The sequence below is a fragment of the Zosterops lateralis genome (genome assembly GCF_965231275.1).
Source record: "Zosterops lateralis genome assembly, chromosome: 1".
Taxonomy (NCBI): Eukaryota; Metazoa; Chordata; class Aves; order Passeriformes; family Zosteropidae; genus Zosterops; species Zosterops lateralis.
Window position 1 is genome coordinate 11,339,037 of NC_139762.1, and position 14,737 is coordinate 11,353,773.

At 40.9% G+C, this 14,737-nt stretch overlaps 1 protein-coding gene across 5 annotated transcripts in view; it reads right to left on the minus strand.

Moving 5' to 3' along the window:
• The window catches only part of DIP2C (disco interacting protein 2 homolog C), a 317,783-nt gene that overhangs the window by 122,013 nt on the left and 181,033 nt on the right, over positions 1 to 14,737 (minus strand). For all 5 annotated transcript variants that reach the window (XM_083871325.1, XM_083871324.1, XM_083871322.1 and 2 more), the window contains one exon: positions 8,503 to 8,613. In XM_083871325.1, the coding sequence (XP_083727451.1) occupies positions 8,503 to 8,613 (111 nt within the window). The remainder of the gene's footprint in view (positions 1 to 8,502; positions 8,614 to 14,737) is intronic.

The following is a 14,737-nucleotide window of genomic DNA, read 5'->3' on the forward strand; positions in this document are numbered from 1 at the left end:
AGACTCCACTGCTGGTTTTGCTGAAAGGCATAGGTTTTGCTTTAATTTGGACTCTTCAGGTATTATAATAAAGTTAATTTTAAAATGTTTTTCTCAAAACTCTGAGTTTTAAAATTGCATTAACTCTACTCATAAGTAAAATAAAACCCCAACACGCAGGTCTCCCACTAATAATTTCCATCCCTCCATTTATTTATTATCCCATTTGTAATCCAATCTGGAAGTCAGCTTCTCAGAGTGATCTCATCTCTGCCCCCTTACTGTGCAATCTGAACTAAACTAACTTTATATTTGTTTCTCTCCAGAGATCCTCAAATATTTTTTCTCAAGAGTTCTATATCCTCACAAACTTTTTCTGCAAGGATGTGGTCATATAAATTACATATTTGCCAGCATTTTTCTTCAACTTCTTTTCTGTCCTGATTGAGTTGCAGCTTGAAATTTGAAAGCAAGCTAAATCAGATAAGAGATTAATTAATTTCTGGCTAAGTCTGTTTACAGCCAGGTTAATGATTTCAAAATAACTTTTACAAGTAACCCTCACTCACATTTAGGGTTAAAATATGATTTGTTTTATGATCAGTCACATATGCAGTCCCATTCTAATACACAGCACATTAAACATATTTTCCTTTCTCCTTATTCTTTGGAGAAATGCTAAATGATGAGGGTTCTGTAAAAATGATTCCTCACATCTTCCCATTCCATCCTTTAGCATGCACAACTCCCATAGTGTCATAGTATAATTATTTTTTGCCAGTTCTGGCAGGACTGCAGAGCAAGATCTTGAATGTCCTTTCAAAACCACAAAATTTAAGTTACCTGTATATTTTCAAATCATCATGAGGTAAACTGTAAAGACACAAAATGTCACCAGTGTTCATGCATACACCTACCTCATGGTAAATGAGAACAAATATATGTTGAGGCAAGTACTGAAGCTCCTAGAGCAGAGCAGCTCAGCTACCAAAGGTCTGGTGTCAGCATCTCTAGAACTTGGGTCTACAGGGGATATTCTTTCATTCCTAAATACCATATTTCAAATGATCCTCAAACCTGGGCCGGGATGATTTTTTCTGAAGTTTAACAATTTCATGCTCAGCATAAATTGTTCTGTCTTTTCCCCTTTGAACACCAGTGTGGGAAGGTGGCTCAGGAGTTTGAGCTGGGAGAGGTGTAGTTTTGGCAGTACCTCCAAGTCTCTTGGGAGTATCTCTATGTCTTTTAAAAGAAGTGCTGAATGCACTTGGAAAATCACTGTTTCCTGCAGTGGTGGGATCTCTGGGGCAGGGGCTGGCAGCTCTCCAAGATTGGTGTACCAGACCAATCTTTTCTTTCTCACCTCTACCACCTAAATTATGGGGAAAAAAATGACCAGAAGAATGTGAGAAGGGAGGTACTCTCCCAGCTGGAAGTGCAGGTACCACAACCACCCTACAGGCATACCCTTCCTCCATGCTACCAGCTGAGAGATGTTGATTCCACAAATGGCATTTCTCAAAATTCCATTTCATTTCTCAGCTCCCAGCTCTGTGCTCACCTGCTGCTGTGCCTTTTAAAACCTGTCCACTGAGTCCATGCAGTGCATGTGCTCTCATTTGCTGGTCTTACTTCAAGGACACCACAAACTCCCAGACACAGAAGCAGCACAATCTCACTTATGCTGCTACTTCCCACATCACTCCTACCATATAGAAAACTCAGTTTTTAGAGCTCGTTGGTCTCTCTTAAGGATTACACTGGTCCAAGCAGTGTTTTGGTCATCCTCAAGGGCTATTACAAAGCTCACAAGAAACAAGAGACTTAATAACCTTGGCCCAACTCATTTGTCCTGTTCTTATCTCAGCAGAGGAGAATTCTGGTGTAGTAGAAATCATAGAGACACTATCTCATTCCTAACAATCCATGTTCCATTACACCACATTCCCTAGCAATTAATGTTGCTCTTTTACAACATTTTATTGGTGCACATTTTTTGTGTTATCCATTCTGCTGGTTTTAGGTGGGTTTTTATTGCTGACAAGTGTGGAAACAGTAAAAGCCAGGTCCTGGCACATGAGAAGGTGCTCTGGTTTTCAGCACTGGGATGGAGAACTGAAGCTTCTTGCTTTGGCCTAATCTAAAGGCCACAGGGTGTCTTTTTGGAAAAATGAAGTTGGAAAGGACCTGATGTTTCAGTTCCTTGTGTGTTGATCACCCAGCTGAGGGAGGATAAGGCACTTGTTCTCCAGGAAGGTGCTGAAGGCCTTTGAGGGAGAGCTGCTCTCCAAACCCCACAGACCATTACCGGCTGGGAAACAAAGAACTGGGGGAGATTTATGGCGACCAAGAAAACAATTTCTGATCCCAAGGACCTGGCCACAGGCTCTGCCACCTGGCAGGGCCCCAGCAGCTGCTGCTGTACTGCACTGCAGCCTTTACGTGGCAGCAGAGCCCAGCTCAGCTCCGGCCACCACAGCGACAGCCACAGGCAAAGGGGCCAAGCTCCGGCAGCACGGTCCCCACAGGGCTACGCTGGGAGGGATTTTTAAGCACCAGATCAGGTAAGACCATTCTTCCAAAAGTAAGACAGCTGATATGATGGCATTTTAAATAATGGTGGCAGAAACTTCAGGTCCTCCTATGAGGGTTTTCAATGTTAGCAAGAGCAGAATGCAGCCGCGGCTGCCAGCGAGCAAACAGGGCCCTAGTGACTGTATGGAGGGACAACGGCCCCTGAAAACTCATCCTCCAGCTGAGTTAGCTCATTCAGACAGCATGGCACGAGGGTGAAAGCCAGGATGTTCAGGCTACCCCCTTGCCTACTCCACCACATAATTCCTATCTCCTTATCTCAACACACCATTCCAAATCCATGGATCCGCAGCCTCCAAAAGTACCCGAGAAGCCCAGTTTCTAAACAGCACTAAGGACACAAAAGTTGTATGGCCAACTGCAGCTACACCTACAGGACCATTATTAACTCATACTCCAGTCTGTGCTCGACTCTGCAGTCCCATCAGCAGACCAAGGCCAGTGCTGACATCTATTCTGCATGCAGAGCCACAAGTGCTGTGCAGGCCAGCATTCCTCTGCCTGAGCATTCCTGCCTGAAAAGCCACTGGGCCAGAAAAGCCTCTTGGCAAAGTTACTGATCCAGCCTACAGCACCATTTGGCTTCAGTGTCATCTTGAGCCCCCAGAAAATGTTATAGTACAAGCACTGCATGAGGAATGGCAGTTGCTAGGAGAAAAACATTGCCATGGTCTACACTTGGCAACCCTTTCCAAATACTGTTTCTAAATGAGTAAATACTAAGAGATTTTTTTTTTTTAATCAGTAGTAAACAAATCAAGGAATGCTTTTGGATTAATATCAGCTAAACTATTTGTCACATTTGTATAAAGTAAATAATACCATTTAACCCTGCACTAATTCAGTTACTACATTTAATAGCATTTTCTATTTCTTTAGACATCTGAAAAATTATCAAAGCTGACATTTTGAAATATAGTGGTTTCAGGCTTCCTTCCTGTATAAAAAGAAGCAGCCAGGAAATCTTAAACCTTTTTGGTTTTAAAGAATTAGACTAAATTTCCAGTGTAGGCTGAATTATAAAATTCTATTATCTTGAAACAAACAATATCCCAGGAACATTTAGGGGAAAAAACTAGAGTCCACAAGCTCAAGTGTCAATTTCATTTAGAATATAAAATCATAGAAAGGAGGTTTTCAAAATTATAGTGCTGAAAATTTTGGTTACAAAATTAATGAAATAATAATAATAATAAAGATTGAGGTAAGAAAACAGGTAGGGAATAAAAATGTCACTGTTTGACATTTTGCATAATACAAGAAAATAAGTTGAAGGTGATATTAGTGGCAGCAATGATTTTGAGTCTCCAAAGAGAGTTCATTAAAGGATCTTGGCTGACATCTAAATCCACATAAAAAGCAAAGGCATGGAAGGAGAACTGGATGACTTTCAGAATCTTAGACTTTCAATTAGGAAAACCTTACCAAGAAGAGACAGAAAAGGACTTTGATCAGAGTTGGAATGGGAGATTTATTTGCAGATGTTAATTGAAATAAACTGTGCAAAAACACTAAGGAAGGGGAATGGTTTCCTAGATGTGAATTCCTTATTGGTTAAAGAGTGTGTATTCATTTCGTTTTGGGCTTTACCCAAGTAGATGTGCCAAATATGATAACAAACACTCAGTCTGGGTAACAGCTAGGATCTAACAATCACAGTGTGATCAGAGCAGAGATGCTGAAGTATTAAACACAAGAAAACAACAAGCCAAAGACTTCTACCTGAAGCAAATCTGAATCTGAAAACATGACAACCAGAATGAAATCTGACTTGCAAATTTGCAACCTACGGTAATAATTGAGTAATTAAGAGACCAAGAAAGAAACAGACTTCTGATCTCATAGGGGCAATACATAGAAGGGGAGAACATAGTTCAGGGTTGTTTTGGTTTTGTTTTTTTTCCGGGGTGGGACATTGCACTGTATCTTAGCAAAGCTCCTCTGAAAGTAAATTTGAAGATGATCTTATAACTTTTAAAAATTTAAATGTATACTTACATTTACTTTCACTGGAATTTGCTACATTTGGATTTCTTTTGAGTGAGTGAAGATGCAGGAGCTGCTCAAAGTTTGCTGGAGAGCTCGGTGCCTTGCTGAGGAGTCATGCTATACAGCAACCAAGCTAGGAATTCAGAGCCTTGCGCCAGAAGTCCCCAAAACACTGTCGAGCTTTTTGGTTTTATCACTGAGGACATTTTCAGAGCAGCAAGATCTGAATTTATAGTATAGTCCTGACTCTTCTGAAGTGAGACTCCTGCACTAGTAACAGTCCTTTACACTGAATTCCTTACTTTTCTCCTCAGCAGCGAAGTTTGTGTCTTTATTATTTATAAACATATATAATTACAACTTGGCCCATCCCTAAGATAGGACTTCATGTGCCATTTCACTGAACAAATGCCTTCCTTTTAAGGCAGCAGACAGCAACTGAAACCAAGAGGCAGCAACACCAACTCAGAGCACTTTTGGGGTCTCAGAAGAGGCACATAATGAAGATATGCAGGGTGTCTCCTTTTGCCTATCCCCAAACTGACTCAACATCTTCGTTTACAAATAGCAAACATAGCTCAAGCAATCAACTTTTGACTCTCAGTCAAATGCATATGTTTTTAACAGAACTGCTCTGGTGAGTCACAGCTTGGAGATTTGAGGACCGTGTGTTGAACGCCCACAAATTATACAAGTTCAGGAATAGTATTTTTTAACCTATTTAAAAACACTGGGTAGAAATCAGACCATTTATAGCATAATGTTGGAGAAGCTTCTAGGAGCTTATATATCAAGGAATTATTATGCAGATACCACAACTATTATTCAACAAAAAATTGGCAACATCTACAATATGAACCCAGGGTTTCTGAGGGGAGGAGGAAGTTTTAAAAATTTATCAGAATGGTCTGGACACACATGAACTTTCTCTGCCACATTTATCATTTAATTTTCCTTTAAATGGGACTAGCAAGCTCTTTGACTAATGGAATAAACCAGAGATATGCTATAAAATGTTTAATAAGGAGTTCTCCACAATTTTCCATTTGTGTCAGCACAAGGAGTCTGACTGCATCCAGCAAGAGGCATCTCTCAAACACAATCCAGAGCTTCCACAGTCAAATTTACTCTCCTCAAGACCCTCCATAACCATCAAGCTCTGGCTTCTGACTCTCAGATGACCAGAGTCTCTCTGTCACAAAGCTGGTGGGTGCTGCTCTCTATGGCTTCCTATTCCCAGCTGCAAGAGAGGCAGCACCAGATGGATCAGTCTGTGCATGGCCTCAGGCTGCAATCTGAGAAGAATTCTCCTCCTGCAGCAGCCCCTGAAGCAGTTCAAACCACAGCCGAGGACACCTACCCTTCTTCATGCAGTTTACACCTTTAAAGGTAAGAGGAAAGAAGTTTCAGAGCTCACTTTTCCCTTATGGAATCACAGAATTGTTAAGGTTGGAAAAGATAACATTATCAAGACCAACCATTAACCCAGCACCACTGTGTTCACTACTCAACCACATCCCCAGGTGCCACATCCACATGCCTTTTGAACACTTTCAGGGATTATCATTCCACCTCTTCCCTGGGCAGCCTGTTCCAGTGGTTGACAATTCTTTTGATGAAGAATTTTTCCCTAGCATCCAACCCAAACCTCCCCCGGCACAACTTGAGGCCATTTTCTCTTGTCCTATCTCTTGCTACTTGTGAAGAGAGGCTGAACCCCACCTGTCTCCAGTTTCCTTTCAGGGAGTTGTACACAGTGATAAGGTCTCCCCAGAGCCTCCTTTTCTCCAGGGTAAACACCTCCAGGTCCCTCAGCTGCTCCTCATAAGACTTGCGCTTCAGACCCTTTGCCAGTTTCACTGCCCTTCTCTGGACATGTTCCAGCACCTCAATGTCTTTCTTGTGAGAAGCCATTATAAACCAGTTTTAAACCAATCACTTCCTTCATTTTGTATTTTATCTGGAGCAGTATCACAAAGAAAGTTGGATCCCATTCACTTGGAAATGAGTTATTACCCTTCTGTTCAGCTCTGAAATTAATTTTATCTTCCTTTAATCAGTGCTTCTATTTAGGGCATAATGATGTTCCCAACTTGCTATACTGCAAATTCAATATTTTTCTTATAGTATTACCAAACTAGAATCAGTACAGTAAAATTCAGCTGTGCCACAGAACCAAAGACCGGAGTAGGTCAGCAGGAACCTCGGGAGACCATCCAGTTCAACTCCCTGCTCTAGGCAGGGTCATCTACAGCACACTGCTTGGGGCCATCTCCAGAGGGGTTTAAAATAGCTCCAAGAATGGAGACACAACTTCTCTGGGCAACTTGTGCCAGTGCTCAACTTCTCCTAGAGAAAAAAAAGCTTTTTCTTATGCTTAAATCAGATTTTTCATATTTGAATGAGTCTGACTGCATCCAGCAAGAGGCATCCCTCAAACACAATCCAGAGCTTCCACAGTCAAATTTACTCTCCTCAAGACCCTCCATATAACCATCAGGCTCTGGCTTCTGACTCTCAGATGACCAGAGTCTCTCTGTCTCAAGGTTGGTGGATGCTGCTCTCTATGGCTCCCTAATTCCCAGCTGCAAGAGAGGCAGCACCAGATGGATCAGTCTGTGCATGGCCTCAGGCTGCAACCTGAGAAGCATTCTCCTACTGCACCAGCCCCTGAAGCAGTTCAAACAACCTACCCTTATTCATGGTGAGGTGTTGTACATGCAGTTTACACCTTTAAAGGTAAGAGGAAAGAAGTTTCAGAGCTGCCCAGATCCCTCTGAATGGCATTACACATGTGTGGTAAATCAAATGCTCCTTCCAATTTGGTAACATCTGGCAATTTGTGAAGAGGGTACTGTCTCATCTGGAAAGGCACTAATGAAGCTATTAAGGTGTACTGGAGCCAGTATTCACTCCCTACAGTACCCATCACAGACTGGTGTCCACCTGGACTTTGTGTCACTGATCACAACTCTCTGAACTCCATTTCAGCCAATTTTCAGACCACCTTGCTGTCCACTTATCTAATCCACATTTCACCAGTTTGTCAAGGAGAATGTTATGAGAGACACTGTCAAAAGCCTCACTAAAGTCAAGGCATCCAACTTCCACTGCTCTTCCTTCAACCTCCACTCATCTCATTGTAGAAGGTCACTAGGCTGATCAAGCATGAATTGATCATGCACGAATAAGAGAACTTTGTAAATCCATGCTGTCTACTCCCAGTCACTGCCCTGTCCTTCATATATTTAAAAAGAGCTTCCAGCAATATTCACTCTACCACCTGCTCAAGAGATTGAGAAGAGTCTGGCTGACCTGTAGTTTCCCAGATCCTATTTCTTGCTGTTCCTAGAAACAACAATGAAGCTTTTATTTCTCTCCCCTGACACAACTTTTCAAGGAGCTGAAAGTGGACTCACATTGGTCAGTGATGCATCCCCATCCTGTCACACAGACTTCTATTAATTCAGTTTGTTCAAATATTCTCTGTCCTGATTCTTCTTCATAGAGGGTAGGCTGTCATTGCTCAAGACTTTCCCACTGGTCTCAGGTGCCTTGCTTTCCAGAACTCAGATATCATCAGCAGACCAAAGTAAAGGATACATTAATTATTTTGGTCTTTTCCATGCCTTTGTCACCCAGTCTTCTGCCCCATTCAGCCGTGGGACCATGTTTTCCCTAGTCTTCCCTTTCTTACTAACATGCCTTTGGAAGGCCTTTTTGCAGCCCTTCACACTTGCTGCCAGATCCAGTTCCAGATGTATCTTGGCTTTATAATTCCATCCCCGCACACTTGGACGGTGTCCCTCTATTTGCACGATGAATGTTCCCCATATATAGCTACATGAGTTTACAACAAACTCCTTTGCAAAAAAGTGAGGAAGAGAAGAAGACATTTCAAATTTCCATTCCAGTTCTGGGGTCTCCAGTCCCACTCACCTGATCTGTAGCGCTCATCCCGTGACCCTGAGGACCTGCGGCGGTGATACCGAGAGGAAGAGGATGGAGTGACAGGAGTTCGACGTTCTTGTGGTAACGCCTGGTCCACCCCTGCATCAATGAAACAAACAAACAAACAAACAATTCATTCTGATTGAATTTTAGAAGATTTATGGCGAGGAGGAGTTCAGCATACACTAAGAGTAGAAAATGAACATTCAGTGCCTAAAGCACGTTGTATCAATTGGTTACGCACTACTTGCCTCTGGTCAGCTTTCCTGATGTGGTTACTTTCCTGGTTCACTCTAAAAAACCATTTTTCCAGGGTCATAGACAACATAGAAAGAGCAAACAGACAGTAAGCTTGGCATTTTTTTATTTCCACAAACAGATGACTTTTCATAAAGTAGTATTTAGGAAATATTTTAATGAGCTTATAAAGGCAGACACCATCACAATGGATATTGAAACCTTCCTGCAAATTGGTTCCTAGTAAAACTTAGTGTGTATCATCTAAAAGCTCATCTGGTTGGATGGTGTCAGCTGCTGACGACACAATACTAACCTGTGGAAACTAGTTTCTGTGGGAACTATAGTAATACCTATAGTCCTTTTTTGCTACCAATAGTCAGAAAGCAAACAATAACTGCACCAAACCAGGCTGAAAACAGTAACCTGTTCCAGCAAAACAACAAAGAGAGCCTTGTAAACCTGCAGCATCTAAGTATGCTGAGCCTAAACATCCAGTATTTTAAGATTCAAACCTTTTATTAATCCTTTTCCCATAGTGAATTTGCTGCTTTTTTTTAAATAGTATTTTCTTGAATGTTTCTTAAACTACAGGAGTCATATAGCAGGAGCATGATATACAAACACTTCTAGAAATTTATGTTTTTGACAACTTCCAGAGAAGAGTGAAGGCAATGACTTAAGCAGGAAAGTTCAAACAAACAATAGGAGAAGAAAGCAAACATGCATCTGTAATAATGGCATGATGTGGTGCCCTGCTCTCTTCCAGAGAAGAACCTGAGCAGACAAGCCCAGCTGATGCATTCAGATTGGGGCTAACAAAACACAGAGCCTTGGGCATGTGATGCACACAGGTGAAGAACCAGGAGTACCTGACAAAATTAAATTGATTCTTTCCTATGATTTTTTTGCCTTTAAGAAGTAGTTACACACTGTGTGTAACTGTAACATCAAAAAAAAAACCTGGCCCCTTGCACTTAGGACTAATAATTTGAAATTGGATTGAACAAAACAATGCTTGGAAATATGCTCATATTTTTCAATTAAAACATAATGTAAAAACTCTGCACTCCTATTTCTGGTTTAATGCCAGCTTATTGGAGAGGGATAAGAGTTTACATTTGTGGAAACAAGAATTTTTATGTATACTACAGACCAACAGAAAATCCTGTGATCACTTCAATCAGTCTCAGTTGGGTTTCAATGGACTCCTTAAAAAGCATCTTTTGACAAAAGTGGGCATTGTATGCTGGCTTATTTCTTTGTGAAAATAAACTGCACTCGAAATCCAGCTTCTCTCTTAAATCTTTGGATTATCAGCAATGTCAAGTCTGCTTTGATTTTGTGGAAGAATGGCTGGCTGGCTAAAAAACATGCTCGGAGTAAAATCTCATAGGCCCCTAAAAGACAGAATGAATCCATAAATTTTCCTCTACTCAGATTGTGATTAATAATTCACTCTCTTAAATTAAATGAAATGTCTTCATTTAACTCCTCTCTCTCCGCACTATAGTACAGCATAATTTCACTTGCTCTCACTTCCCTTAATGTTCTTTCACTCAGGTGAACCTGACTTCTAAATCACTGAAATAATCAAAAGGAGTACTTTCTCCTCCCTTTTATATATCAAAATAAATACTTTCTCCTCCCTTTTATATCCAGAATTTTTCCTTCTTTATTTGGTCACCCTGTAAATGAGCAATACATAGTTAATAATAAAACTAATTTTGACTGAATTTTTTCTAAAAATTATGTTTCAGTCTGTTTGGGATGCTAAGCACCATTACTCATCTCAGTCCTTATCTACATTGTCAGGTATGAAATAATTTCTGGAAATCACATATATTCACAAAAATCCCAAAAAAACCCACACTCCAAAATTCTATACCTAACACTGATGCTATGTGACAGAGCTTTTGCTAAGAAAGCAGTGCCACATTTCCCATGGCAAGTGACTTGTGTAGGTCAATGGCATGTGGAGAAAAACAAAGAAAGATAATTGAGATGTTGCCACTGCAGTATAACATCATGGTAATACTAGAAAAGGGGATTAACTGCATCTTCCAAACAAACAAACAAACAAACTAAAAACCAAAAACCCCACGTGCAATAGGCTTTAGAAACATCTAGGGAAAATTAAACTGTGAGGAAATGCATCAGTTTCAGAGGTGCTCAACTGCTGTAGGAGGGAGATCCTCCAGGCAGACCTGAAAGCCACTGGGCAAAATTCATTCAAGCCTGTGGCTTCCTTCTCCTGGCTTAGTGACTGTGAGACAACTTAAGTATCCCAGTTCTTTTTCTGCAGCTGTGGGCAGGACACAAACATCTTTTTCCAGGTGTAAAATAGACAGTGCACATAAGATAACATCAAACACTGACTCTGCCATGGCAGAGGATGGGCAGGACATCCAACTGCCCACAGCACTCCCTGACACTGCCAAAGGCTCTCCCTCCTCCAGTGCACTATGGAGATTGTGTTTTTACTACAGATACATTAAGTGTCTCATCTAATCTTAAAAGTGAGACATTTTTGCAAGTTTTATTTCCTTCTACTTTGTATATACATGTTTGTTCTTTTAAGTAAGTCACTTCTGACCCAATGGGCAACATGAAGTTTCTTCACACAGTCAGGAAAGAGGGAGCCCCAACTCATCATCCTGCACCAGTAGTCATTTAAGGCTATAGAAAACTGAATGAGAATATCAAAACATCTTATGAGATCTGGGAGACTATCTGATAGGTTTACCTACCACTTGCCCATACATATAAAAACAGTGAATAAACCTCTACCCAAGTGCAGAGCAGGACCTGAACTTGGCTCACTGATAACACTGATTAAGATGAGGAAGTTGATTGTGTGCTAAAATACAAGGAGAAGCTCTGCATCAGCCAACTGCGGGTACACCTCTTTGATTTATATTCCTCTAGGGTGAAAAAACAGAAACTTTGGAGAGACAGCAGCGAACTGGATGTCAGTTCTCTACCGAAAGGGCTGGAGCAGGAATTAGCTGGATTGTCTGGACTCACATCTTGGCTTCCTGTGCGCCTGCTGCTCCCACGGCACCAGCGATGGTGTGAGACAAAGGGACACAATAGCAAGAACCTACACACTGCCATTCCTGAGCAATGGTGGGAGTAAAAGCCATGCAGAATAATGACTACCATGAAATCAGTGAAGTATTGCCACAAATAACAAAGCAGTGTTAACAGCCAAATTGTTCACCTCCATGAAGGCTCCAGCAGTTAAGTGCAGTAACAAGAATATTTTTTTTTTCACTTTTACTTCTGAACATAACTAAACCCAAAAAATAGATAGCTTTCACAGCCAGCACAAGGGTCTGTGAGTTAAGTGCTAATGCTTGTTCAAGTACAGCTTCACCCAGACGGGTTTGTGAATCAGCAGCGTAATGGCTTGAGAATCCATACTTGGATCGATTCCTAAATTTGAGGAGGTGGCAGAGCAATGAATGGCTTTCCTAAGAGAAAGGACAGTGTCATCCAGTGCCCTGTGCACAGACACATTCACAGCCACTGTCAAAGTGGCATAATTCTTAATAACACCTTGGTCTACCCCAGTCTTGTAGCTGAAGCAGGACTTGACCAGATAAGCATGATTAGCACTAATGATTGACTCTTTGCAAGCCATGAAGAATTCCAGGAAAATATATATGCCTGGAACACAGTTGTTTTATATGAGAGGCTTAGAAATCTGTGCTTCATGGTCATCCCAATACACACAGGCATCAGCAGGTGCACTAGAGCAAACAGACATGTTCCTAATACAAGCTAAATCTCCTAAGACACTTATATTTAGGTGTCTACAAGAAGGTGCTTAAGCTAAGCTCCCATTAAGAAAAACAGAGAGCTAGACCAGAACTCAGGTTTCTAAATAAAGGTGTCAAATTTCTCTGCAGATGTTGAGAACTGTGATACCCAGCTTGACCAGAATGGCATTGTCCCCTTGAAGTCCTGTTTTACATGTGTTCACTCTGTGCAGATGTCTCCAGTACCATAGGAAGTCCTGAACAGTATCAGACACCCATCTTCAGGCAACTCCATAAATCCAGTGAAGCTTTGAGAGCTGTGCAAGTGGTCAGTGGAGGTATCTGCTTTAGAATAAACTGAAAAGCTCTTTGGGTTTCATCAACTGAATTAACTATATCTCCTCACATAAGAACGGAAGCATAAATAGAAGGTTAACAGGCAGACAACTTAATATAGATATATCAATCCACGAACCCTAATCTGCAAGCTGGATCCTGTCTTGACTGCATTCAGCTAAAAATGCAAGAGCTTTAGAAAAGCTATTTGAGCAATACCACTGCAAGCTGGATAGCTTTATTTTTAAGTGCATGGAAGGTAAAAAACCGTCAGCTGGAAGCAGGTTTCGCCTCTTTTTAAATTTTTTTTTACCCCTTCACCTCCTTGTTTCTCCTTTCTTTATTACTTCTTTTGTAGCTAAATTGCAACACTATGTGCTGATAACATGGCAATAGCTGCACTGCCCTCTCCAACAGAGGACAATTATTTCCTTAATGACAGCTGACAAACTGCTTTGATGTTATTCCTATGCCTGTGCCAAATTTTTGAATTTAAAAGTATTTAAGAGATGAAATGTCTAACTGACACGAAATAGAAGGCATTCTTAGACAGAGGCTACATTTATTGTTCTAAAACTAACTTACAATGTGTGCCCCCAGGAGAGAGAGCTGTAGGATAAACCAAACAACTCCAGGGCCAGAGGGAAGGAAGGCACACAGTGCTTGCAGTGCAGTTTTAAGAAACACTATTTACCTTCCCTTCACAGTATTTCCTGAGCTTCTATTCAATGGCTGATGGTTCAGCTTTAAAAGCAAAGCCAGGTATGAACACACAGTGTATTTTGTAAACATGCTAAATGTCACACCCTCCCCATGGAACTCGTTACTTAGCATGGCATTTCACTCTTCCCATCAAATGTACAATGAAGTAATGAATTCACTGGATAAGCCAAAGGAGATTTAAAATGCAGTAACCAAAGCCATTCAGGAAAGTGGAGCCATGTTCTAGATAAATCTGGAAAAATGCAATTTCTGATTAGATTTGAGTAATGAAAAGTTTCCCTTCACAGGTGAGCTTACTCTTGATCTGACTTAAAACAATGCACATACTTAAAATTTTCTTTCCTTATTACAATCTCAATTTTGCCTTCCAGCATTTCCTTGAAAGGTTTAGCTTTCAAGTCAAGCTCAACATGGATATCACAGGCTTCTTTTTTTCTGTCCTTTATCCCAGTGATGGTGGACATCACATTGCAGCTCCAGTGCATATGTGATCTTTGATTTCCATTTTCCTTTAGACAGCTTCAGTGTCCCATTTGAAGATTCTTTTTGGAGAATATGTAAAAGAAGACTACTTCTTTTCACAAAGCAAACATATTCACCAATGGGTTGGTCAAAACACACTGCAGACAAATTCAGGCAGCAGTGTGAATTCCAGCAGTTTCTCATTTTGACAGTGGCACCCAGCTCTTCAAACACCTCCACAGACTCCACCTCCTCTCCAGCACTGGTTAAGCTTTAAGGCCCTCAGGGGTGTTTTTCCTTTCTACCCTCTGTTGTTCACCTCTCACTGAGCCATCTTTCCTCACCCATTTATCAGACTTTAGACCAACACTTTCATGTTTCCTCCTATGTTCTCTTATGTCCTGCAGATGGCCTAAAAGAACATCAACAGGTATTTCCTTGGAAATCTTCAAATTTTTTTAGAAACATACCAACTCTGATGTGTACTAAAAATATCCTCCCTCCCAAAAAATCACACCAAATGCTAAAACCACTACCTGCATTACTAACTGATTTCATAATATTCTCCTTAGTGAAAAGTGAAGGAAGGTATTTTTTGCTCTGTGTTTGAACAAGGTTTTAATATTATGAGGTCTTGGTACAAGATAGAAAACAGAGATGCCATTAAAAACCAAAGAATTATAAAATGGTAACTGGACTCT